We start from the raw sequence: 27,806 nt of genomic DNA, 5'->3' as shown, positions 1-27,806 counted from the left end.
GTGCGTTCTCTCTTCCCGCAGTTGCTGAATCAGGCGGCGGAGTGGAAACTTCAGGCTAAAGTGCTGAAGGAACAAGAGACAGCGCTGCAGGCTCAGGTGACGCGGGCGAGAAGGACGCAGGCTCTGCGCGCTCGCCAGGCCCCGAGAGGCTGGGCCGGGGGTGGACCGGGCACTGTTTGAGGGGCACCGAGGAGGTGGGGTGTGGAAACGAAGTCCTTTGCATTTATTGTTTCTAAGTAAAATTAAAAGCACAGCACTGTATTATATCTAGGTAAAAGGCATCCTGTGTACCAGCACCCCAGCCGAAAGGTTTGTTGACAAACAGTGGCATCAGAACTGTCACAGGAAGTTAACATCCAGGCTAGCACCTGTCAGTGCATATCGCCCACACTCCCCTCCCCTATCAGCCTCCTAAGGAAGAAGAAAATGTAAGCTGCTCAGATGTATCGCTAGTAACCGACAATTCTTAAAATGGCCTCATATTTTGGTATCATTGCTCTGCACAGTTGCCAGCACCTGGTGTCTGTGCTGTCAGTGGCTGGCCCTGTGGTACAGCAGGACTGAAAGCAGAAGGCAGGCCAGCAGCCACTTCCCCGGGCTTCACAGTGTTCTTCAGGTTTTGACTACACTGCCAGAAGACCAATTTGGGCTCAAAAATAAAGGCTCCTGACACAGTTGCTTCAGGGAGAAAGCCAGGCCTATCCATCCTCCCCATCCCCCTCAGGGCTCCTCCCCTCCTGCCACACACTGCTTGTCAGGCTCCAGAACCACCCTGACACAGGCCAACAGGAGACGTCACCTCTGCTTCTGGGAGAAATGTCCAGGTGCTAAAGGGAATGTGGGATCACACAGCAAATTGACAGAAGGAGAGGAAATCAGAGGCCTTCCATATAAGGCAGCATTAATTTAAGATTTGTAAATGTTTATGTGCTGACTGTAGAATCCTTGTTCAATTGTAAAAAAAAAAAAAAACATATAAATGAACACGTTCAATGAATATCTTTTCATCATAAAAGAAAAAAAGACAAAATTTAAATAAAATATACCATTGCACAGACAAAAACACAAAAAAAATTTAGACATAGCTTCCCTAAAGTATACTTTTGCAATGTGCATAAAGAATGGAATGATAAATTGTTTTCAGATCTATTCTCTGAAAAGATATGAAAACAGTTTTAGAGACTAACTACTTGGAGATGGGAAACATAATCTTTCTGATTTTTAGTAGAACCAAAGGACTGTAAGTTACTCAAGATCAATCTCAAGGGAGTCACAAAGCCATCACATCGTGGTGTAGGGGTAGGCAAGCAGGTGGGGTCTTTAACCTGAATATAGAAAATACAGCATGACCTTACCGGCTAGGGGTGGGAACACCAGAGAATCAAGCCAGGGCTTCTGATCTATCCTTGCCTCGTTTGCAACACAGAGCTTGAAAGAAACAATGGACAATACTTGAAGTTATGCACTGTTCACATCATCTGTTACACACAGTCTCTACTCTTCTGCGCTAAATACACACAATGAACTCGAGAAGACTAGATTAATATTACTGCATTCTGAGCTAACCAGTGACTCATTCAACTGATAGCAGAATTTAAGCTTTTAATGATCTGTGACATAAAAATATAGGATGTGACCCAATTTCCCAACTGTACTCCTCAAACTTGAAAAAGTATCTACCAGGAATTCTAGACTTGCCAGATTCCTCATTCCTGAACTGTCTTGAGCAGAGTCTAGAACACCGGGGTCAGAATCCTGGTCCTTCTGTGACCCTGGGCAACTCGCCTGTACCTCTTTAGATCTAAACTTCCTTGTCTGTAACATGAAGATCACTGTCACACATCAGTGATCCTAACTAGAGTGTTCTCACCTCTGTGAGGCCCGTGAGTTTTCAGTGTTTCCAAAACAACAGCACTTGAGGCTGCAGCCACTCGGAACTGCAGCTGCTTCTGACATCACGTCAGCGCTTTCTCTTCAACTGTGGATGGCAATTATTCACACATTTAATGTTTAAACGGACAGTGACTTAGTAGATATGGAATTCATGCAGTGTGTATGCAAAACACGTAACTCAGTGCCTGATCCATAAGCATGAATAATTTAACTAATAGCTACTGAGCACCTACTAAATAGTTCTAGATGTTAGAGATACAGTAATCAATAAGAGACAGACATCTCTACCTAATTGAACTAATTAATCTAATGCTAACAATATGGCTAATAAAAACACTCACTATTATTTAGAGCACAAACTACTATAAACTAGTATTATTTCATAGGTAGGAATCCATACAAGGAAATCTAAAACAAAGGGAATCTTCAGTTACAAAAAAGTTTAAGCACTACTGGAAAACAGAATCTCAAGACCCCTTTTGGCTCTAGGTCATGTACGCAGAGAATTTGCAGAGCTAACATACCCCATCTTCTCCACCAGAGTCCCCAGGTCATCACAGGGCAGCTAGATTCACCATTTGCAAAGACCTTGCTTGTTTTTCCTCTTCCAATCTCCAAGGCACTTTCAAAAATTCCACTAATTATTCAGCCATAAAGAAAATAAAGAAAATAAACATAATAATGTTTAAGCATTAAACAAGAAATATTAATGTTCTTATGTTAAATACTTTTGGTGGGCCTGGGGCTCACATCTGTAGCCCCAGCTATTCTGGAGGCTGAGGCAGAAGGATTATTTAGAGCCAGCCTGAACAGTGAGACCCCAACCCAAAGAGATAAATAAATGAATACAAACTTTAAACCTTGGAAAACAAACCCTACTGCTGTGCATACACTCAAATTCCCCCTCAGTTTTTCACTGTCCTTGAAGAGGAGGAAGTGGCAGGAGGCCAAGGCCTTTGTCCCCATTGCTAGGCCTGAACAATACAAATACCAGAGACAAATTACCTTGTTTTCCAACATGAAGTCACTTTTCAGTCATAAGACAACAGCTGGCCAGCTGAAAGCGCGTTTCTCACTTAGAGAAGAGATGTCTGGCTTTCAATTATACACACCGAGGCAATAGAGTAACTGTCAGAGATGATCAATGGGATACAGTTGTCACTACAAATGGAGTGTTCATCAGATCAATAAGGATGAAGACAGTAGCAGAGGTGGAAAGCCTGCAATATGTGACTGCACAGACACACACCAGGGGAAAGAACAGAGAGTAAATTGTTAAAAACGTATAATGATAATCTGTAGAATCAGAAGTCTTCCCTGCATCTGTAGAGGATGAGAAGACCGCCTTCTCTTGCAGCAACACTCAGTACCAAACCAAATCTCACAGGCTTGCTGAGACAATTCCTAGGCACAGTTCTGTTTCCTACACTACAAATGTTTTTAATTAAAATTTAGTGCTCAGTTAAAAGAATGTGTGTCTCCCTTGGCCCATTTAAAAGTGAAGTATTGAGGCAATTTCCATTACTTCTAACCAAAGAGCAGTTTGCTTCTATTTTTGGCCTGGCAGGAAAAATCCTGCACATGACCTCTGGATGTCCTTTCTTTGCTTCTCTAAAATCCCAAAGTGAGTGTAGCAATATTGCATGTGAAACCAAACATGCATTATGTCAGCATAATAGTCAGAGGTAAAATACTATTGAGTATCCAGAAAAAAAAAACCAGAAGACTTGGAGCTGGTTACCCAAGAAATATGTAAGTGGCAGGTTTTGCCACTTATGACAAAGAGGTCAATAGAAAGAAGAGCAGAATACTAAACACTGGTCGCTCAGAGGACAGGGGGAGTTATTTAATGGGTGTGACATTTCCATTTTGCAAGATAAAACAATTCTGGAGATTGGCTCAGCATTGTGAAAGCCACACGACTGCACCGTGCAGTTTAAAACCGTTAGGGTGCATGCTGTGTGCCTTTTACCACAATTGTTTCCAGACGTTTAAGGAAAACAATACAAGAACAAAAACACTCTCTAGGAAAAGCCTCCAAAAGGTTATGGGGAAGAAAGGTACACTTCTTGGCACTGTGGGCGTGTCTGTCTTTTTCATGCCACAAGCCAGCAACACGAAAACATGAGAAAGGTAAACATCTCCCCAGTTAACTCACAAAAAAATTCTGTTTTGTTTTTTTTTTTCTTACTACCTTTACTTTGAGACAGGATAGGAAAATAACCTACAGGTCACACGAAAAAGTAAGACAGGCACACTGGTGGGTGCAAACTATCTCACCACAAAACATGACGGCACATCAGCTACTATTGAAAGTGAAGGGCTGAGAACGGTTGTTCCTGCTCACTCTGTCAACACTGCGTCTGGAGAGAGGACCAGCCGTGGGCTCACTCCTGCTGTTTCTTGTCTGCAGCCTCCAGCTTCAGCTATGAGAGGAGGCTTGGGAGGATCAGTCCAGGAACCCACAGTTCCTGGGCCCCCCATTTAACTCCTGCAATCACTGATAAATTGGAGAAAATAAGAAGTCTACTGGAGGGCTTGGCTAACATCACAAATGAACAGATTCTATAGTAGAAGACCTCATCACCTGCTAGGGGTAGTTTTTCTTACCAGAGACAGCAGGACAATGTGTAATGTATGTGAGTAACCAGACCCACAAAAGCCCCTGATGCTCCTTTATTGAGTCTTGTGTAACCTGTATGCCAAGATATCATGAGAAACAATTTCAAGTCTTTCACATACTCTTAGGGTAAATGAGCAATTTCAGAATAATAGTTGTTAATTGGAAAAATGTGCATGCTATAGAAAGAATTTATGCTAAAATTTTGTTTACGTGACTGAAATCTCACTATTCTGAATTATTTGGTAATACATTATTCTAGGTAAGTAATTTTATGGAATCCAGGGGGTTTTGACTGACACACACACACACACACCATGCTGAAGACTGAGAGCTCTCCAAGCTGCTGGCTTTCAGTCTGTGTGCTCTTCTCTCCTTCCTAGGAGCCTCACAACTGCCACATGGTCAGTTGGTACCTTCCTGCTGGCAGCACACCAGCCATCCCTGTCTACCAAGAGTAGCTGTGGGTTCTGGTTTATTGAATGCTGCCAGAGTATGCACAAGAGGCATTTCTGTGCTCATATGAGGACCAGGGGTTGTCTGGACACTCAAGAGTACCAAATTTGAAAATGAGGCTTCACTAACTTGAATCATTCATATTAAATCTCTCTCACTCTGAACATACTATCTTTACATAATTTTAAAAGCAAGATGTATTTTGTTAGTCACTAACAATCAAGTGTTAACTAACTACCCCATCCTCATTCCAAGTCTTGGAATTAAAGATGTGGCGATACAATGGCTTGTCTCAATACCCCTATAATGGGCCACATACATCACGGATGGTAACCCATAGAATTTTTGTTGCAAATTAAAACAAGGCATCTCTCCATCAATACTCATTACTTTAATCTGTAGAAAATTAGTGTAATAAGCTAATGTTGATGAAAGGACCATTTTCAACTGCTATTGGCTAGAACAGTATACAGGATTCATAAATATATAAAACTATGAAGTTTAAACCAAAATAGCAACTACTTAAAGTGGTGCACAACCCACAGTGGCAGTAGCCCTTGTCAATCATTGTCTGTGTCCTAGCTACATTATCTTTATCATTTTTTATGGTACTGGGAAATGAACAAAGGATCTTGGTGGTAAAATTATGATATCATGAAATGATGATAACATTTATTATTTCCTTTTTTCTTTAAAGGAGCACTCTACTCATGCTCACTGACCTATATTAATCTTATAGCAACGAAGTAATACATGACTAACACCATACTGAGAATCCTTTAAATCACTTTTCTTCCCCCATAATGAGCAATGACACATTGTTTTGTTCTGGAAGTGTTCTGACAGCAGACCTAAAATAGACGCACTCTTTCCTCTGTTTACAGCTTACACTCTACTCAGGAAGGTTTGAAGAGTTCCAGAGCACACTGACAAAAAGCAATGAAGTGTTTGCTACTTTCAAACAGGAAATGGATAGAGTGAGTATTATTTATCATCCACCAAATACTGACATTTTCTATTTTGACAGGCAATTCTTTTTGTTTATTTTTCTCTTGCTAAGATATATCAGTGCATTTAATAAGCCAATGAAATGTTTATAGATAGGAATGAGGTTTGAACTGTCTATTTTATTGGTAAATATCTGGGGAATTAATCTTAACAAGAATCTAAAAAGGCTAGGATACATTTTTACTCTGAGAAAGAATACTTCTTTTCTATTCCATATTTAGCTTTATTTTAAAAAAATCCTAGTCTTCTGAAAGTTACAAAACACTTTTCATACAAACATATAATAGTAAAATGTTAGAAAATATCATTTGATAGCTTTGTTGTTTTGTTTTGGTTTTATATTGTGACAAGGGTTTGCTAAATAGTTTAGGCACCCTTGAATTATGTATCTCAAGGTGCCCTTGAACTCACAGCAATCCTCATGCCTCTGCCTGCTAAGTGCTGGGATTATAGGCATGTCCCACCATGCCTGGCCTAATAGATCCTTCTTAAAAGGGAAGATATGTAACATAACATATGAATGAGAAGCCCTAAATGAGAAGATGGGAGCCTGAATTCAAATTTGGATGTAACTATACTCAACAAGTCATGCTGCACAATTCACTTACCTCTCTTGAATTTTATTTTTTTCCTATAAATTGAGACATTATTTTATCTGTCTCACGAGATTGTGAAATTCAAGTAAGTTAATATAGTTCAACTGTTGTCTCAACTTTTGAAAGTCTTTCACAACTAAAAGATAATACTACTGGGTATATTGGTTTTTTAACTTTAATATAATACAAGTAGGTTTTAATAAAGAGAATATCAAGAAACATGTTTAAAAAAGAAGCACTTTTACTTCTATAGAAAACAAAATGTATAACAAAATAATTAGAGAATATAACGATCATTATATTCATTCATGTATTGATATCAGTACATTGTATATCAAAATCTTAAAAGAATCACCAAAATATTACTCATGATACAAGTCATAGACAAAAAAAGACTCTCTCTTACAAAGAAGAAGCAAACATAAGAGCACAAAACATTCTCAAGACCCAATAAAAAAATAATGTTTAAATTTTGTGCAGTTCAGTGTTTTTGCAACATACATCAGCATCAGAATTATGTTTCTGAATAAGCACTGGCACTAAGCATTTTTAAGTATAGAAAGGGTTCTTTAAAAAGTATCAAATATTAAATGAATAAAGCATATAATCACATTTATAAATTCTCCAGCAACATAGCAACACAGAGTTGGAGAAATGACAAATTTCACAACTAAGTGAACAAATTTAAAAGGTTAATGTTTGTTAAAAGTTATACGTTTTTTTTTACTCCATGGTAGACCTATCCATTAAAATTTTTATCATTCTGGGCTGACCAGACTAAAGGAGAGATAAAATGCTTTTATTTCAAAATTATATATTTTGAAATTGGAATAAATGTTAAATCAAGCGTTCCTAATATGAAGTCCAATTAAGAACTTTGGTAGTTTCTCTGAGAATTCCCTGCAAATAAGGAGGTAGGGGAGCCTGATGTGAATATTTTCATTTCTAAGAAATGTGGTCCCATTTATCCCACCAAATTCTTAAAAGGGTTAACGACCTTAAAGTTTATAAATGATTATCTTGGTTAATATGTGGTCAAAGTTTAAAAAAAATCCATTGAGGACTCACCTGGCTTGTCTTAGAGTCAGAGGTGACAATCTGGCATAGCCTCCAGTTTCCAAGAACAGCCAGCTTTCGGGCAGGTTGGTCCCAAATGCCTAGCTACACATCTGTGGAAACCTGACCTGCTTATAAATCTTGTATAGGTGCTCCACAGAGAGGAGATCCTACAGTGAGCAGCCATGAGTAATGCAGGTTACATGTTACTCATTTCTGTATCCACAACACTCACCTCAGCCTGGACACCAGCAGACACCCTGCATGTGCGCATGGAATGAAATGAGGTAGCTTCATCCGCCCTGTTTGTTAGCTCACCTGAAAGCACTCCATTCTTTGAGCTTCCGTTTCCCCATTTATGAAGTAGGGGTGAAAATAAAACTTGCTTATGGGAATGTTTCAAATATTAAATGAATAATGCATATAATCACATTTATAAATTCTCCAGCCACATACCAACACAGAGATGGAGAAAAAGGAAAGTGGCTTTCATGTGGCTCCTTCTCAAATGTACCATTATGATCAACATTTTAATGGCTAAAAGCCATAGCACTTCCTTACTTCAGTAAAGTGAGTGATCCAAATTGCAAGCTTATTCCTGGGTCTCGGTAAAGATATTTTTATTTTAAATGAAAGAAAAAGCAGTAACGAACAGTTCATCCTTAAGTAGTTTCCTTCCTCTGGAACAGTCACTGGTACGAATACGTTTGCTCACCACTGACCCAGAGGAGTAGGAAATAAATCATGAGACTCTTCCACGATTTCATTCTTGACACTGACCATTTGTTTGCTTTAGCCAGCTGGTAACGAAAGGACTGCTCTTGATGTCACATACGGAACTAATAGCTTCCCTGAAACATTAACGCTTTGGGATTAAACTAAAACACTCTAATTTCTGTAGACAACTAAAAAGATGAAGAAGCTGGAAAAGGACACAGCCACGTGGAAAGCCCGGTTTGAAAACTGTAACAAAGCGTTACTGGACATGATAGAAGAGGTAAGTAAGGCATTTTCCTCTTAGTTTCTGTCCCACTTAGCTACAGTATTCATTCTGAGAGTATAACAATCTAATAGTAAAGGTGATTATATTTGAAAAATAGGTAAACATTGGGGGATATGCCATGTCAAGTTGTAACAGGAGTAAGAGCAAAGATCATTCTGAACCCCAGCCTTACTCACAAAAGCTTTGTGACCCTAAGTCACACATATATTGATTCAGAAGCTGTCCTCAGAGCACTACCTGACTTTTGGACTGTGGATTACTCAAAGGTAGTATCTTACTTGGCTTTGAAGGTCCTCTATGCCTAGCACCTAACATGAACTAATTAACTGATTTGCATAAACTAAGAAAAGGCACCAACCAGCTCAAGCACTGCAGGTATATGGTATTAAAATTAGATAGACGTGAAAAAAATTGTAATTCCTCCAACAAGCATTTAAGTAGTGTATACCAGGTCTGTTGGGCTCTGTAATTCTAAAGATAAAGATAGAAGGCTCCTGACCTGAGAGAGGAGCTTCTAGGTGAAGATCTCTTTATGTTAACTAGTAAGAAAGGTTCAAAAAGTACAGAATAACTCAAAGATGGAGGTAAAGAGTGAGAAGATTTGGAATATGTTCATGTACAAACACATTATCATGTCTAGTGAAAAGAATAGTTTGTGTAGCCAGCATCAAGAATTAGTGTGTGGTTGTTCCTGTGGTTATAATTATGGTTCTAATATCTTATCCCAAATTGCAATCAAATTCCAAAGATATTGTCTTAGTTACTGTTCTCTCATGGCTGGGACAATCTACCCAGCATCCAGTTAAGGACAGAAAGGTTTATTTAGTTCATGGCTTGTAGAAGTTTCAGTCCATAATTAGCTGGCTCCCAGGCGGGATGTCAGCACAGCGGCGGCAGAAGACAGGAAAACAGCAAGAGCCAAAAAGCGGGGAGCAAGCTTCTTCTCTCTTACACTGTAAGCAGGCCACTACTCCTGGGCAAATGGAGCCCTGGGACCATCTCTGTGCCCCCCTCTTGCAAAGGTTCAGGATACTTACAAAGTGAGGAACCTGGCTCCCTGAGTCACTTAAACTTCTAAATTCCTCAAGCTGACACAGTGCATCAACCATTACAGATACCTACTTACTACTCATTGACATAAATAAAATGGGGCTGGAGTTAGGTACAGTAATGTACCTATCGAATAGATATGGCACTACTGAAGAAGAGGCAGTTCAGTGTATCTTTTTTGCTTTTTTTGCCACAAATTGTCTTACACCTTATAAATCTTAAAATTAGAAAATCCCCCTGCCTTAGGAGTTGAGGGGCTCTGGACCAAAGCATAGAGAAGCTTTGCATCTTTCTAAAGAACAGGTAATAGTGACTAAAATTCTACCAGATTCTAGCACACAACATCAACTTTTTTTTTTTTTTAAATGTCCCTGACCACTATTTAGCCACCATTCTGTGGCCATGCCTCAGACCTTGACAGACAAATTCTGGGACAAATAGCTTGTCTCCAGAAAGTATCCTGGAAATTTTGTTGTTAATGTCATCTTGTGTATGTGTGTTTGAATTGCAGAAAGCACTGCGGGCTAAGGAATATGAGTGCTTCGTGATGAAAATTGGAAGGCTGGAGAAGCTCTGCCGCGCGTTACAGGAAGAGAGAAACGAACTCTATAAAAAAATCAGAGAAGCAAAAACGCCTGAGAAGGAGGACCAAGGTCAGCATGCGTCTGATGAAGAGCCAGGGCCAGACAGCTCCGTGAGTACCGCGATGGATGCCGACGAGGTCAACCGAGTCCACAACGCCGCGAAGACTTCGGCCAGCGCCTTCCTGATTCCCCACGCAGAGCCCGCCCTCGACCCAGGCGCCGGCCCCGGGGCGCAGGGCGGCCCCCAGCGGGGCGAGGCCGCCGCCAGCCTGCCGGGACCGGCCCCTCCGCCGGCCTGCGCCGCCGACCGTCCCCCGACCAAATCGGAGGAATCAGAGGACGGGCCGGGAGGCCGCAGTGCGCCGACCGCAGCTCAGGCGGACCCGCCGGCCCGAGAGCCAGCGCCAGAGGCAGAGGCGTCCGGCCCCGGCTGGCGGGCTCCCGCCCAGGCCGCCCCGCCAGTGCTTGGACCCCGGGGCTGCGCGCATGCAGAGCCCTCCGGCCAGACGCTCCCAGCCCGGGGTGCTCATGCGGAAGCCACAGGCCAGGCCCCCACTCAAACCCCTCTATCTGGGGTTGAGGCCAATGGCGCTGTCCTACCAGCCCTAACAAAGGAGGATGTTCCAAGTGGGGTGCTTGGGAGTGAGTCCAGGAGCCCGCCACCGCCAGCAGCCTCAGAGGAGCTGCCCCCAGAGCCCTCAGCTAGGTTCCAGCTGCCCGAAATGGCTGACACCAGCCTGGAAGGTGTAGATTAAGCCTTCGAAGGCTTTCCTCTTTACTTTGCAGATGGTCTCTGAAAGAGGCATTAAGGATAGGGACTATGGGAGCGAGGATTAAGACATCTTTGAATTTATGCGACATACGTTCAGCCTTTGCCCTTTGTTCTCAATTTATAAACTGATAGGGAGCTTTTCTAACTTAATACTAATGATAATTTTCTCAAATGACAACAAAACATTCTAGTAGCAAAGCTTTTCGTTATGATGGTACTCAACTTTTTAATAGTAAGATTTGATGTTTAAAAGACTTCTGCAACACAAATACTGGCAATGCACTGTTATATTGATTTCCACAAATAGTTTAATAAGCTCTGTATAACTGATGGATGCCAGGTTCCATTTAAACAGTATGTAGAAATAATATGTACACATGTGTTTATATATGTGTGTATATATATATATATATATATATATATATACAGACATGGATATGTGACTATATACATGTATATGTACATACACATATATATAAATGTGTATATTACACCTATTTCTCTCACCCCTTATGGGTTTTCCCTATGCAAAATATTTAGATACTAATCCAAAAAATTGTCATTTTTATTTTTCACATGGTATACAGTAAACCAATGCTCTTCAAATCAGAAGTAGGTCCAAAACACAAGTATTAGACCATCATTGTATTGTACAAAAATAAATAACCCAATATTAAATCAATAAATTCAACCAGTGACAGATCTAATGACAGTAAATGCAACCCATGAATCATTAAAACCATTATATCCATAAATTCCATCGGTGACTTGATCTAATGACAGAGTAGCAGAGTATCAGACTGCAAAACTCCAGAGTGCATGGACACAAGGGGATCACAAGAGGCCCCAGTCAACTCTAAGTGGCGGCTGCTTCCAGCCTTTGTTCTGCACTCAGCAGCCAGTTACCTCACAGCCAGATTCCCCAGAGGAAGGCAGCAACACTGGGGGGGGGGGGGGGGGGAGCTAGGGACTGAGTGTTGGGGAACCTCAGACTGAGCACAGTGTGTGCCCGGTCCGATGTTTCTTGTGCTACTGATGTAGCACAGACAAAGCCCTCACCTCTTCCTGTCTGTGATCTGGTCTGTATCCTGAAAGGATGTACTCCTTCCTTTCAAATGCCTTGCTTTGAAGGAGCAAATTACACATAACCCTCATCCCAATTAATGCTAAATAGAACAGAAATCTACATAGGTTCTCAATAGGAGGCTTGCAAAACAACGTGCAGTTCTGCTTTGAGGATTTTTCTATAGCCCAGAAGTACAAAATAAAAAACAGATGGGTCCCTACTCTCAAAGTTGAAAAATAAGTGAGGATTCAAGAGAAAGCAAAAGGTAGAAACACTCCAGGGTGAATATTACACTGTTATTGCTTGACAAGAACCTCAAATAAGATGACAGCAAAAATTGGTCTACCTGGGGACAGGAATACTGAATCGATGAAATGGAAGACAAAAGCAGAAAGGTGAGGAGGGGGATGGAAGACAGAAAAGAAGAAAATGTCCAATCATATGTTTAAAAGTTGCACTCAAGTATAAAAATGGATAAAAGCAAGGTTCTGTGCTCCTCATTCAGGAAATCATTCATCAATATTGCATGTGGCTGTTTGCCAAGGCGCACAAAGAGCTTGTAGGCGGCAGCCATATGTTTCCAGGATTGTAAACTGCATAAAATTTGTTTGAAGTAGACATTGAGGGTAATAACAAAAATGCTAGTCAAGGGGAAAAATTAGGAAAAAGTATGTCACTATTTGAGAACCCATGTGTTTTAAAGGTTTAAAATATTATAACCACAGAGGTATGCAGCTGAATTCAACATTACTGGAAATTAAACATTCATTTAATGTAGAGCTAAATATTCACTGTGTAACAGTTCAGGAGGGTCTCCTGTTTTCCCTCCATGTGCAGAAGCTGAACTTCCAAGAATGGAGTAAGATTAGATAATCCTAGTAAAGTCCCAATCTGAATGTTTAGCCAAAGAAAGGCAGCAGATATGCCAAAATCCGATAAATCAACTATTTCAACATCCAGAGTTCATTATTTCAACCAAAGGTCTTTCATAGCAACGCACGACTGTATGTATCTTGGGATGAATTTCAGAAACAACAATGTGCCTGAAATTTATAAAGCTTAATGTAAGCTTTGGAAGAATTATTTTAATATTCAAAGAATGTTCTGTTATTATCCTTTGTGTTAGAATTTGGCATTCCTAATTATAACAAAACTCATAAGATCTAAAATTAGAACAAATTTCTATTTTGTTGTTAAGCTCATATGTAACTATTTTTAGAGATGAGAAACTACTTTCTAGGAACACTAAATTTAATAATATAATTTATGTCTCTATTAAAAAGGCATTTCTCTCCCCAAACTCTCTAGTAGTGGTTTTATTTTTTTACTTTCATGTTTGTTTTGTTACATTTATGATAATGCCTAAAAAAGTTTGGTTTTTTTCCTACTGTTTGAATTTTCCCTAAGAATGCATGTAGAGTCAACACTGAAAACACCAAAGAGTGGGGCCGGGGGGACACCGAGAGACAGGAAACATAATAAGGGGGCCAATAAAAACCACAGAGTCCTGCAAGACAGAAGAGCTAGAAACAAAATGTACAGTTGCTATGGTTTGAATGTGTCCTCCCAAAATTTAAGTGCTGGTAACTTAGTCCTCAACTTCATGTTAGTGCTGTTTTGGAGACGGTGTCTTCAGGAAGTAAGTAGGGTTCACTGAGACCATGAGGGTGGGCCTTCATGCTTGCTTTCTCTCACCATCTGATGTCTTCTGTCATGCTACAGTGTAGTACGAAGGCCTTCACCAGAGCACAGATAACCAGCACTGTGTTCTTAGACTTTGCAGCCTCCAGAATTGTAAGCCAAATAACTTCATATTCTTTGTAAATTATTAAGTCTCATGCATTTTGCTATAGCAACAGAAAAGAGCAGTGACTTCAGGTTTAGTGGAAACAAAACCTAGATTCTCCCGCCTGACCATGCAGCTTCCAGTAGACAATTTTCACGCTGCCAATATACTTCTCTTCAGAGCTAGTCTCCCAGAGTTCATATTTCAACAATTTCTCTGCCATTTACCCTCTCAAACGAGTGAAGGAAGGAGAGTAGATAACGCTGATTCATCTTTTCTGTCTCTCTCCAGTTCTGATTGTTCTAAGAATTTTCTCTAACAAGATTTTTAAAGACCCAGCTGTTTTGCCTTTTGCTAATTCTCCCTTCTCAGTTCATATTGATTTGGGAGGGGCTTCTTGAACTAAGCATTTCCTGGTGCTTTGAGGATTTGTTGCAAGGAGGGGGAACAACATTAACTTTAACCACAAAGATACACATTTTTAAAAGTAGCTTCCTTTCTGAGGTTACAAGAGTAATGTATATTGCAAAACTTTTCAGTAAGACTAACAAGGAACAGGGGAGAGTAATTGTTTCAGAAAAACTTTCTAAGCTCATGCCTTTGTAACTCATAGTTCAATCCAGTATTTGGGGGAAATAAAATATCCTAAAATATAAAGAATTTGATAAAGGAAGATACAAAATAAAAATAATGACTGTCTTCCAAAATTTTTCCTATCATAAAATGGCAAGGAGGACTTAAGCAAGTAGTGTATAAGGGTTAGATTTTCACAAGGGTTAAATAATTTCCATTTCTGTACATTTGAACCTGAGAATTAAAATTATCATTATATGATCCACAAAAATGATATAGGGGAAACTCCTAACTTGCTAGATGTCAGAAACTCCAAGTTTGTGTTCTCTAAAATTGAGGAATGAATTCTAGGAACAACAGAGGTTAAGAATAGGAAGAATTTGTTTTAAAGAAAGCAAGTTTCTGTCTGAGAGGGATGGAAGGGGCCCCAGAAACTGGATTGCCCACTGACCTTCCTTCTCAGGGGTGTATTGTTGAGCAAAGTCTCAAGATGAGGCAGGCTCAAGGTGGAACCAAACTATATTGACTAATAAGATCACAAGGATAGTCGCTTAGGTAACACTGATCCAATGGGAAGTCACAAGGTGGTGGGAGGTGGGGCAAAACTATGGTGACCAGTAAGAGTACAACAAGATAGTCACTTAGGCAATACAGATTAAACAGCGGTCCAATGGGGAAGCCAGTCCCATAGCCAGTGCACATGGGGCCCACAGGGCTTTCCTACAAGGGCTGGGTTAAGGAGGTTTGGTGCTCCCTCTCAAGGTGATTGATGCCTATTTATAATATCAATCGCTGCTGTTCTTCCCCAGGGGAAGTATTTGGGTGAGCAGTCCCTCTTTTTCTTGATCCTTGGCCTTCAGTGAATATATCTCCAGCCACAGCTGCCTTTGCATTGACCTTTATAAGACCCAACCTGATCTGACTGCTTACAGTATTTCTAAATAACTTAGCTATCTATAATAAGAGAACTCCATTAGAATATAAGCTTTTGTGTCCTAGTGATATAGGAGAATGGAACTCTTGATTTACTAGATGTCTGGTGCGAGTTTGTGTTCTCTAAAGTGAAAGAATGAATTTTAGGAACAATGGAGGTCAAGAACAGAATATATTTATTGAGAGAGAGAAAGCTTCTGTCTGGGAGAGAAACAGAAGGGGTCCTGAGTAGGTTGCTAAGGACTCTGGCTTTTCTAGGGATTTTATAGCACAGAACCACAAAATGAGGAGGGTCTCAGATGGGGGAAATGGGAACTCACAAGGTAGGCATGAGATGGGGCAGAATTATGGCCAACCAGTAAGATTAATTGTTCAGGTAAAATTGATTAAATCAGGGACAAATGGGGAAGGGAGAAAAACAGCAAGCAGGCGTGCTTAAAGAGCAGTAACTCTTTCTGTAGGGGATTGGGATGTGGCTCCTGGCTTCCTCAGAGCGATGCACACATACTTAGAATATCAATCCCTGGTGTATAGAAGTGGGATTTATTTTGTCCTTCATCTTGAAATCTGGCCCACAGTAGAAGCTGTCTGTCTTCTCCAAAGTCACAAGACATCTGGTCTTCTGTGCTGGCTCTGTCAAGGGCCTAGCCTTGTCTGACTGCCTATAATATTTCTATCTAACTCAGCTGCCTATAACACTAGGGAATATTTTTCTTGACCCTGTTATGTTGTATCTTTGAAACCTGAAGTTAGATCTCTTTGGTGGCATCCTATGATAGAAATTTTACAGATGCCCACTGGTCTTGTATGTGCATACACACGTCTCACACAGACACACACACAAGTACATATGTATGCATTTTGACCCAGGTTCTGTTGTGTAGAGAGACTTTACACCAGTAGCTTCAAAGATAGTATTGTGTTCCCTGTCAAGCACATACTACAAAAAATTGTTTGCGTGTAAGGATATTTGATAGAAATGTTTAACAAAATAAATACCAAAAACACTATAGAAGCCAAACAAAAAGACCTTTATGAGAGACATTTATGAGAGAGAGAGAGGAGAGGGAAGGAGACTTTTAATCTGGTAGCTATTAAATAAAAGAAAAAATAAAAGATCAATCCATAAAATTATTAAGGATTATTAAGAACAACAAAAGGAAGATGCACATAAATTTGTGGACTCTTTTGTGAAAGTAGCCAGGAGATCAAGGACAAGAGCCATAATAACATCAGCACACTTCGACAGCATGTCTCCCAAGCTGGAGAAACTTTACAAACATGTTTGTCAGGACGGCCGCTTTACTGTCTTTGTTCTGGTTTGCCTTTCTTTCAAAATAATGAATACTTCAAAATAATACTACAAAATAATAAATCCTTCCCAGTATGAAGTAAAACTGCATTAGAAAACAGAGAAAAGGGAAAATTTACTGATTGCATCACTCTAATTTAACGGCAGTACGTATTCACTATATCATGCCATATTTTAAGTGATTTAAGTGTGCTTTTTACTTTCACATCATGTTAGTTTGTCTTTTAGGCAGGGCAGGGTAGTTCAAGAGAGAGTAACAGCTATTAATAGCTACCAGATTGGAGTGTTTACACAATGTACTTAAATTTCATACCCTTTGCCATATACACATAAACACATTACATTATTTATAAAGTACACATGGCTATGAAGTACAAATATGCATCATAATTATACGTTGTTTGAAAAGATCATGCGAAGCATTAAACATTCCACCACACACATATATGGCTCCATACAAACCTATTGGAAGGGTGGAGTAAGATAGTTATACTCAGCACAGCTCAAAAAATAAAAATAAATATAAAATGCCAACACTAGAGACACAAATGCTACAGCAGATAACAAAATAAGAGAACAAGACAAACTGCTGGTTATAAACTAACAATAAAGAAAATACCGTAAATCACAGCATTGGCTAGATAAAGGTGAAGATTCTAAAATAAATCCGAGCTCTTCAAAATTTATGAACCAGTGATTTTGTTCTAGTGAAGTGATGATCACCAGCATTATCCATATCATCTGTCAAGTAAGGCAAGGTTAAAAATTATTGTTAACAGAAGATTGTTCTAGTACATCTACCAGGCAGATGTAACAAACCATGGAGAATTCAGAGATTTCTTACACTAAGAAAATGTGGAAGTCAGTGTTCAAATTTATAGAAATAGTATAACAGGGATACTTTTATCACACCTAGTCATGAAGTTCAATATGTTTTAGATGGGAGTATCATTAGTGAAATATATTTCAGATGGGAACGCGGTCAGTGTGCTATCATAGCCAGATTCATTAGAATATATTAAATGCTCTACTGAATTCACAGACAAAGTATTACAATGTTCTGGGTAAAAAAAATTCATGCTCAATTCACTTGTTAATATTTTTGTCAAAAAACTATTCATGAAATAAAATTATCCAAGTTCAACCTCGGACTGCACTAGTGCAGAGCAGGAAATAATTTTGGAGAAATAGAAAGTGTGTGTGTGTGCGTGTCTGTGTGGGTGTGTGTGCATGCATGTGTGTGCATGCATGTGTGTGTATGCATGTGTGCGGTTGTGTGTGAATGTATTTATGCAAGTGCATACTTATGTGTGTATCTATGAGTATGTGTGTAGTTCTATGCCAATGCGCTGTTTGTATGTAGTTCTGTGTAAATGTTTATGATTATATGGGACTGTATTTGTGCATAATAAATTTACATGACCCTATGTAAGTATGTCCAGTTGTGCAAGAACTTACAATGTGTGTGTGTGGAGAGGGGAGACTGGGAAGAAAAAAGCTAAATGCAATGGTCATCCCGTGGCTAACAGGCTTTTCATAGGATCACGGTCTTGCTACAAACTTTTATTTGCTCAGCTAATCCTCTTTTGTTAACAGTGGCATAGAGCTCCCTCTTTTTGGCCGACAATCTGCCTTCTGAACAAACAAACAGGTGGCTGAGGCGACAAGTGTAGTGGCAGCTGTTCATGAAATAATTGCACACAGCACCAGCCTAAGGTGACAGCCACACCTGACTCACAACCCAGGAAGGCAAAGAGTGTGTCTTGAGAAATTTTCTTCACCACTCCTGCAGACACCACTACAGCTGGAGCTGGGAGCACAGAGTGACAGCAAACACATTGACTTGGCTCTGGTCTTCCTAAGTGAGAGGGAAGCTCCTCATGTGGTCATTGTCTCTTACCAGGGTGACATCTGTGAAGGCAAATTACAGTCACCTTTGTCTCTGACATATTATCATGCAGCTGAGAATGTTTCCCTGAATTGAAAAAGCCAAACAGAAATAATAATCAAACTAATTTATGTTCTAATTAGTGAGTCAGAAGAAAGTAAACCAGAATTGACTGCAAATCCTACCGGGCAGTCGTGCTCGTGACTTATTCTACACGCCCCCCAAAATTTTTTTTGCTGTGGTACTGGTCACCACCCCAAAATATCTAGTATTGGCTAGCTAGGTATGCAGTCAGGGTTGGACCATCTGGCTGTTTCCTTTCCCATTATTAGAAAACAAATCCAGAAGTCCTCCAAGTCAGTCTGGGAGTAATTTACAGCAATACCCAAAGGGTGAAGCATGAGAGCTTTTTGAAACAAATTAATTGCCTTCCATATAAGTTAACTGATGATCTTCAGAAGCTAAATGGAGCAGAACAAGTAAACATAAATAAAATGACAGGACAAAAAAAGAAAACATAGTCACAATAAATAAAGCATTTATTGTTGTTTACATCTAGATGTCACCCCACCCCCACCCCCAAAAAAATCCTTGTGTGGCTTTTAGAATGTGATTGGATTGTAGGGGATTATAGCTGACTTCTTGATGGGGGCAAGTTCTGGTCAGAAGAGATGGGTGCCTAAGGGGTAGCCTGGGAAGATTCAGCTCTCTTCCCAGCCCCTCCTTTGATTCCCTCTCAGCCTCCTGCTTGCCATGCCTGTGCAACCATTCTCCCACTCTGACCCTCTGCCAGTGGTGATGAACATTGCTGCAGCGGGCACACAGAGCCCACTCTGTTGGAGGGTGAGCCAAGTCACCTCAGCAGCCAAGTAGCAAACATTCAGGGTTTATTGCAGTGTTGGCACTTTGCAATAAAATGACTCGGTTTTGGGTTGCAGTTTGGGCACTTGGACTGTAACAGGCCTGGCATCACTGTGCCATGCTGCCCAGCCTTGGAGTCAGCGAATTATAGACTGAAACCTCTACAAACTGTGAGCCAAAATAAACCACTCCTTTAATTTGTGAGTGTCGGGTATTGTGTCCCAGCAAGTAGGAAAGTAACTAAGACAGCGCTGATATCCAGATTACAAACAGGAATAGTAGAAGGCATAGGCAAAGTCAAAAGTCAGAAGGAAGTGTCGAGGTGCAGGGGCTGGGGTATAAAGTGGAGAATTAAAACAGTAACAAAACTGACTACGAGTCAGTCTGCTCCTTAACATCATCATCCACTGCAATCCTAAATAAAGGAAAAGTTGTTCTCCCTACCAGAGGATCACTCTCTCTGCGTGCCCCACAGCAGCTTGTAGGCCCCTGGCATTAGGTGAACGGGCAGTTTAGAGAAGAAACAGAAGTGTTCAAAATGCATCAAATAAAACAATGAGACACTGTCACTTTTCCTCATTGCACTGACAAAACCTTAAAATATTGATAATATTCAGTATAGCAAGGGTGGAGGCAAATAGTACAATGGATAATGTATTGGGTCATCTGTGTTTTTCTTGTCCGTCAGAGTTCTTATTTTTTTTAAATTTTATTTAAGGAGAAAAAAAAAGCAGAGAAAGGGTACGAGTTATACAGATTTACAGAAAAAATTAAACAGTAGGAAATCACTAGTTAATGGATTACATATTGTCATCTTAGAAATAATTGTTCAAGTCACAAAATTAAAGCTTATAAAGTGGACATTCCAACAGTGAGACTGCAAACAGTTCTGTTCAATGATCCAACAAAACTCAGTGATATCATTATCTATCTTATACACTTAAATATACATGCAGTTATATCATTTAGAGCACTTTCTTTTCCTCTCTTTTGTACAATGACAATTACACATTTTGGGTTTTGTTGCTCCCACAGTTCTTATTACTTTTTTGGAAGAGAGTAAAACCAAATGTGACATAACAGAACAGAGTCAATCAAATCAAAAGGGTGGACATAATAGATAATGTAAAAGGATAATACAAGGTGATCAACAATGGTTACCATAGTGCCTCCCGCTATCTCTAATAGAATTGCCTATATCATTAATTATAATAAAATTGAACAAAACAGTAAAGAACAAAACCTACAAAAGCAAAACATTGGAGACATTATAGGTCTTCAAAAGTAAATAATAGTCAATGAGAATGGGCGTCATAATGAATCTCACTATCTTCACAGCTGTTGCCTAAACTTTCAAACCTGGTACTATCAAGCAAAACAGAATAGGGGGACATCAGTCAAAAACAAGATGGTGAGAGTAATAAGGGCTTTAAATCAAGATAATGGAAAGTCAAAGTGGGTTACTATAATATATCCTGCTATTTTTTATTTATTTTTCCCTTAATTAAAAGGATAAAAATAAAAAAGTAAATAATGAAGTAGAGATTGAGATAAAAGAGGGCATAACAGCAAAACAGTGCAGATCAAAACATAACCATTTAAGCAGAATAGTGTTTCACCACAAGATAATCCTGACATAAAAGTAGTTACCATATTGTCTCTTTCCTTGAAATCTTTGAGTATAACTTCGTATACTGTAGCATCAAATATATCAAAACAATGTAAAACCATTTAAGAGAATGACAGCATTACAGGGTATTTAGAATCAACTAACAGAAAATGAACAATGGTTTCTGTATAGTCTCCTTGTCTTTAAAAGTTTTTGCTTATACTATCGTACATAATAAAATCCGATACAACCTGTGTAGACCAATGGAGACAGAAGAACAAAAGCTTGATGAGACTTTAAAACAAGATGATACTAAATCAGTATTACCTATTAAAACGTCATTGTCTCCAAAATAGCTGTTCCTATCATCCAATCTTCTCTGCCTCTTTTCTGTTGAGCTCTTTTTCTGTCATTAGTTGTCAGTTTGTCTTCTTCATTTTGTTTTCTGCTCCATTCATTGTGGCCTCTCTGCCACTATTTCTGGATTCTTTGTATTTTTCTTTTTTAGAATATCCTGCAGTATTCTCTGTAGAGTTGAACTGGTGGTTGCAAATTCCCCCAGTTCCTCTTTATCCTGGAAGCACCTTGTTTTTCCATCAATTTCCAGGGATAGTTGTGCAGGATATATCAATCTTGGCTGGAGATTATTATCTGTCAAAGCTTGAATTATTTCCCCCCACGCTCTTTGTGATTTGATGGTTTGTGCAGAGAATCTGCTGTAATTCTGATGGGTGTTCCCTTGTAAGTGGTCTGTTTCTTGTCTCTGACAGCTTTTAATATTCTGTTCTTGTATTGAATTTCTGGAATTTTTATTATTATATGCCTGGGTGTTGCTCTGTTTGGGTTGTAGGTGGCTGGGGTCCTGTATGCCTCATACATCTGAGGTTTTACCTTTTGCTAAATTAGGAAAATTCTCCTGGATTATTTCTGTGAGTAGCTTTTGTAGCTCATTTGTTTGTGTCCCTACTTCTTCTTTTATGTTCTTAATTCTTAAGTTATGGATCCTCTTATCATCTTCTAGTCTTTGTATTATTGCTGTTTGTTTCTTTGTTACTTTTAAGAAGTTTTTCATTTCATTCTCCCATATTACATATCTGCCCTCCAGTTCAGATAGTCTGTCCTTAGTTTCTTTCAAGCTGTTACGCCAGTTTTCGATAGAGTTTTTAGTTTCCTGGTAGTCTCTTTGAACCTGCTTCACGTATTCTATGCTTTCTCTATTTTCTCCATCAAACAATTCTCCCCTCTTTTTCTGTTCTTCCATTCCACCATCTGTTTTTTCTTGGGTGGTGCTTAGCATTTCTCTAACTATTCTGCTTATTTCTAGCTTCAGGTCATTAATAACTAGAGTTCTTTCAAAGAGCAATTTGGCAGTGTTTTACATTTTCTAATGCACAAAACCACCAATTATTTAATAAAGGGTAGACATATGTCTTTTGCCTGCCTGCATCCCTTCGTTGAAGGAAGCTGTTTGCTCAGGACACACACGGTAAATCACAAAGCCCCACCCCTCTGTCCCAGTCTTAAGTCTCAAGGCTGATTCCAGGATGGCACCTACCACAGGAGCAGAACAGTCGCTAAACTAAAAGCTCAGAAATAGTGGCAGCTTTAGAGTTTAATGGAAAGGGGACTTAGAGACTGAAACGTGGTTGGAAGAGGGCAAAACGCTTTTGACGCATCACGAAGCTGCACTTGATTCAAGGTAACTGCACTGCTTTTGATGCAGGTGTAATATAGGTGCTTCCTGGCACCGAAGCCCTCCCACCAGAGCACCAGATTTACCAAGAAGCACCCATTTTAATCCAGCTGCTTGTGCTCTCTGCTGGAATTCTGCGGCCTCTCAGAAAGGACAGCCTGCATGCAAGAGGAAATGTGAAGATGAGTGGAGTGGGGAAATGAGAAATCAATGTTGATCATCACATCTGAGCTCCTGGACCAGTTTCATCTTTTCAAATGAGAGAGTGTCAGTTGAGGTACTCTCATCTGCTCCCAAAGATCTCTTAGTATCAGAGATGAAGAGAAGCTCCAACAACTAAAGTGTCATGAGGCATCAAAAAGTTCAAAATTATATTGATGTTATCAAAATGCTTTAAAGTCTTTGTTCTTACTTTAATTTCTCAATTTATCCTTAAAACCTTACTTGCAAAAAAAGATGAGTTATTACAAAGTGAATGCTTCTGTGTAATTGGAGTCCAGAAGTAGAACACTGCACAAGCACCCTAAAACATTCCCCTTCTCTTCTCCAGGGGGAACTATTTTCTTAAAAGCATATTTGTTTCATCCGTGTGTGGGCCTGTGTGTACATGTGTGGATGGGATTCTTCATACTCTTTATGAAATTATGCTTTTACTCAAAACTACTTACATGTATATATTTTATACATATGTAAATATATACACACATGTGTATGATAGTCATCCATGTTGTGGCCTGTAGGAGGGCTTTGTCCATTTTTATTGTCACACAGTAAGCTACAATGTAAACATACCACAATTTATTTATCCATTCCAATATTGATTGATCCTTGAACTGTTTCTAAGCAGAGATTTAATTTTCCTTGATAAACTTTACATTGTTTTGTGTCCATTGTTGTCTACTATATTTTTCAGACATTTATTTGTTACTTCTATATTTTCAAATTTACAGGCATAAATTGGTTGTTATATCTTTTTGATGTCTAAAAACTCTGTAGTAATTTCCCCTTTTCATGTCTAAGAGTGATAATTTCTTTTATTAGTCTTATTAGCAGTTTCCTAATTATATTACATTGTCCTAAAATCAGCTTTGGTTTTCTCTATTTTTATTTTCTCTATCATAAATTTGTTTTCTATTTCATCAATTTGTATTACATCTTGACATGTAATATCCTGTTATTTTTCTAACTTGTTGAGCTAAATACTTAGGTCATTGATTTTTCCCCCTTTTTTCCTTCTCAGCATGTGGCATTTAAAGATACGTCAGAATGGCTTCAACAACATTTTACAAGTTTTATGTTTATCTATTATGTTATTTTCATTCAACTCAAAATATTTTTTCACTGTAATTTATTCAACATGTTTTTAAAAGTACATTGATAGACACTTGAAAGTTTTTATTTCTATATCATCTTTTAACTAAAAGATTAATTCTTCTATAGTCATAGACCATACTGTGTGTGACTTAAATCATTTGAGGTACTCATAGCCCAACACATGGTCAATTCTGGCAAAGGTTCCATGTGCAGTTGTTAAGTATGTTTTATAGAGGGCTAATTTTACTAATTATGTTGTTCAAATAGTCTTGATCCTTGCTGATATTTTATTTAGTCATTGTTTATTTTTGGATACTGATTCTATCAGTCAAGCTTTTACTATTATTGCAGTCTTTTATATTTATCCATTTGGTTCCATCAAGTACTATCCTATGTATTAATTGATGTATACAAAATTAGACTTGGAATATTTTTGTTGGAATGACCATTTTATTATATGATATTCTCTTTAATGTTTTGTCTTTTTCCTTTTTGTTTTTATTGGTACCAGGGATCGAACTCATGACTGCCTGCTTGCAAGGCAGGCCCTTATGCCGCTGTGCTAAATCCCCAGCCCCTCTTTTTAAGGTTTAGAAATGCTTATTGCCTTAAAGTCTACTTCTCCTGATGTAAATATAGGTGTTGAGTTTCTTTTGGTTAATATTTACATGCCACATCTTTTCCCACTCTTTTGCTTTTGATTTTCCTGAATTCTTTTAATTTGTAATATGCATATCTTTTTAAATATTTTTTATTTTAAGGATAGTAAAATCCAACAAAGCAAGGCAGAATATAGCCAATCAGAATAATGCAGCAAAATGGGTATAGAACTTCAAAGCAGAATACTGAGAAAACAATAATAGCTACCATAATACTTCTTGTTATCTTCACAATAGTTGTTCATTCCATCAAGTATAGCAAAATCAAACCAAAAACAAAATTCTATAAAACTAATCAAAATAGAATATTGAATAATTCAAAACCATCAGAATAAAGCAGAACAGTGAAAACAGTATTGGACTTCAAAGACAGGGTAGAAGGAAATCCGCCATATCTGCTATACTGCACACTGTCATCTGCCCAAGTGTAATGTGCACGTCTGTGCAACACAGAATCGAGTTTATTTTGTTGCGACTGTTGTTTTATCCAGTCTGACCAATTTTGTCTTCTAATTGAAGTTTTTTGATTATATACAGTATGATAGCCAGCATATATAAAATTAAACTTATGATGTCCCTGTTTTTTTATATTTATCCCATCTATTTTGCTTTTTTTATTATCCTCTTTTAGACTATTAACTTTTATTATTTTTTTATGTTATTTCCTCCTGTTAGGTATTATTACCTATGTAATTTTAAATTATGCTTTTAGGGGTGACTATGAAGATTTACATTCACCTTTGATTTAATTAATGTCTAATAAGTATTATTTTTTCTACTTCCTGGCCAGAGCAAGACCTTAGAACACTTTAATTCCATTAGTCCATTTCTACCATCTCATTCATCTTCCAATTTATAGTACCTCTGTCTTCAATTATATCTAAATCATTGTCAGACCAATCCATTGAGTTCCTAATTTCACTTACCATATCTATAATTTTTAGACATTCCTTTTGATTTTTTCCAGTCCTGGAGATTGAATCCAGGTCATGCGAGCTGAATTTTATCTCCAACCCTTTTCAATTCTGAGACAAAGTCTTACTAAGTTGCTCAGCTATCTATCTAAGCTTGCCTTACATTTGTGAGGCTCCTTCCTGAGCTTCCCATCCATTTGGCCTTTTATAGATTCTAATTCTCTTGCATAATTCTCTAGCTGTTCGCTTAATTTCCTTAATGCTACTTAACATAATTATATGAAAGTTCATGTCTGATTGTTGCAATGTCTACAACTCTTGAGAATTCTTTCCTTAGTTTGCAGTCATTTTACCTAGAGATATACTAAATAATTTTTGTTTGAATGCAGAATATTTTCAGGACAAAGATTTCTTGGGTAATGTAAAGGTCAGGATAATGTTGTCTTCTTAAAAAGAATATTTATTTACTCATTTGGTGTAGGGAAGTGCAGTTGAGATGGGGTCTCAACTATAGTTCAGGTTGGCCTTGAACTCACTGTGTATCTCAGGCTGGCCTCACAGCAATCTTGCTGACTTAGATTCCCAAGAGCTAAGATTGCAGCTGTACAGCACTACACCCAGCAAAGAATGTTTTTTGCTTACAGAAAGAAGTGAAGAAGTGGTGGTAGCGTACTCTCCCAATCCTAAATTGAGGTGATTTGAAGTTAGGCTTCAGCCATTTAGTCATTTATTTTCCCATGGGATAGTCATTTGAGGGTCCCAATTAGAATCCTATTGCCTGGAGCCTACCAGACTACCACGTGAGCCTTTTAGAACTTTCAGTGGTAACAAATGGCCCCCGCAGTACATGTGCCATACGTTCCCCGCCACTGCTTAAACCTTTGGCTGTCTCTAAAACCCTGGGTGTGTTTCACGTGCCCCATAAACTGTAGAAAGCTTTGCTGAGTCTCTCAGCCTCTCAGTTAAACTCATATTCCCAATTGCTTTGAGTCTGGGGAAAACCAGTTTGAATAACTCTTCATTTATTTTTCCTTTTCTTGCCCCTTTATATTTTACTGCCTAGATAGCTCTCCTAGGCCTTCAGATATTCTAGGTTTGTTTGGGGTTTTTTTTTCAACCTTCCCTAGTTATTCCTGAATGGAGGAGTGTTCTAGAACTATTGATCCCACCCTCACAAGAAACAAAATTCCCTGCTGGGTGTGGTGCCATATGCCTGTAATCCCAGCATTTGGGAGGCTGAAGCAGGAGGATCTTTGTGAGTCTGAGGCCAGTTTGGGCTACACAGTGAGGCCAGCCAGAAATACACAGGGAGACCCTATCTCAAACAAACAACAAAATAAAAGAGAGAGATAAGAAAAAAAGAAAGAAGAACGAATTACACACACATACATCCAGCTTGTTTTTTGAGCACTAATTTCATCATTTTAAGATTCTGGTGATTCATCATGTTTCTTTTGAGATCTAAAACTAAGTAATTTCTATAACCAATTATGGAGGATCTGTTTCATTATTTTAGCTAAGGTTTTTGGCCCTTATCATGACTTACTGTAATGGAAACATTGATGTTCAGCCATGGCTGAAACCAGGCAAGTAAGTTCTATCCCATGTGCCCAAGAGCCAGAGACCCACAGCTGGTCTAGGAAGAACATTTACCATGTTCAACAACGCTTACCCTGAGGTGAGGGTAGGAGCCGCACACACGCCAGCAAGTGGGCAGAGTTAGATGTGATGATCCACAAACAGGCCCTGCTCTCTGCAGAGTTGCTTCATACCCATTTTAGCTTTATTTATTTCTTTTTATTTATATTTGCAGTACATACAATCGCAGTCATCTTAGGGAACTGGTTCCACTTAAAGTTTAAAGAGACATGGTTATCACTTCTCTCTTGAAGGTAAATAAGGATTTGCTAGTGTGGCAGGTATTCACCTGTTAAAGTAAAATACAGAAAATAGCTTCCAATGACTCATGGCTGCCTATAATTTTTATATAAGGATAGGGTAAGAATAAATTAGACAAAAGGACATATTTTTGGTTGTCCATCAGACTGCTGTAACAAAAACACCATAGACTGAGTGGCCTGCCAACAACAGAAATTTATTCATCAGAATCCAGAAGGCTGGGCAGGTGACAGCAGGCTCGGTATCTGGTAAGGATCTTGT

At 38.9% G+C, this 27,806-nt stretch overlaps 1 protein-coding gene and 1 long non-coding RNA gene across 3 annotated transcripts in view; one reads left to right on the top strand and one right to left on the bottom strand.

Annotated features, from left to right (window-relative positions):
• Txlnb (taxilin beta) overlaps window positions 1–13,404 on the top strand; it is a 46,054-nt gene extending 32,650 nt beyond the window's left edge. Inside the window, exons 7-10 of the mRNA XM_013147990.3 lie at window positions 22–96; window positions 5,854–5,946; window positions 8,531–8,626; window positions 10,194–13,404. Of these exons, the coding sequence (XP_013003444.2) occupies window positions 22–96; window positions 5,854–5,946; window positions 8,531–8,626; window positions 10,194–11,021 (1,092 nt within the window). The 3' untranslated portion in view covers window positions 11,022–13,404. The remainder of the gene's footprint in view (window positions 1–21; window positions 97–5,853; window positions 5,947–8,530; window positions 8,627–10,193) is intronic.
• On the bottom strand, window positions 95–3,705 carry LOC134472217 (uncharacterized). Of its 2 annotated transcripts, XR_010042098.1 has the most exons (4): window positions 2,899–3,705; window positions 2,418–2,530; window positions 1,871–1,978; window positions 95–1,428 (listed from the first exon to the last, which is right to left on the bottom strand). It is a non-coding gene; the product is annotated as an uncharacterized LOC134472217 (long non-coding RNA). The 2 variants fall into 2 exon arrangements; XR_010042097.1 differs by having other exon boundaries at window positions 2,418–3,705.
• Window positions 13,405–27,806: the final 14,402 nt, after the last annotated feature.

This window comes from Cavia porcellus, unplaced genomic scaffold (genome assembly GCF_034190915.1).
Source record: "Cavia porcellus strain 051 isolate PalLab524CR breed Dunkin Hartley unplaced genomic scaffold, mCavPor4.1 scaffold_22, whole genome shotgun sequence".
Taxonomy (NCBI): Eukaryota; Metazoa; Chordata; class Mammalia; order Rodentia; family Caviidae; genus Cavia; species Cavia porcellus.
The sequence above is the reverse complement of the archived record's forward strand: the minus strand, read 5'-3'. Positions and strand labels throughout refer to the sequence as shown.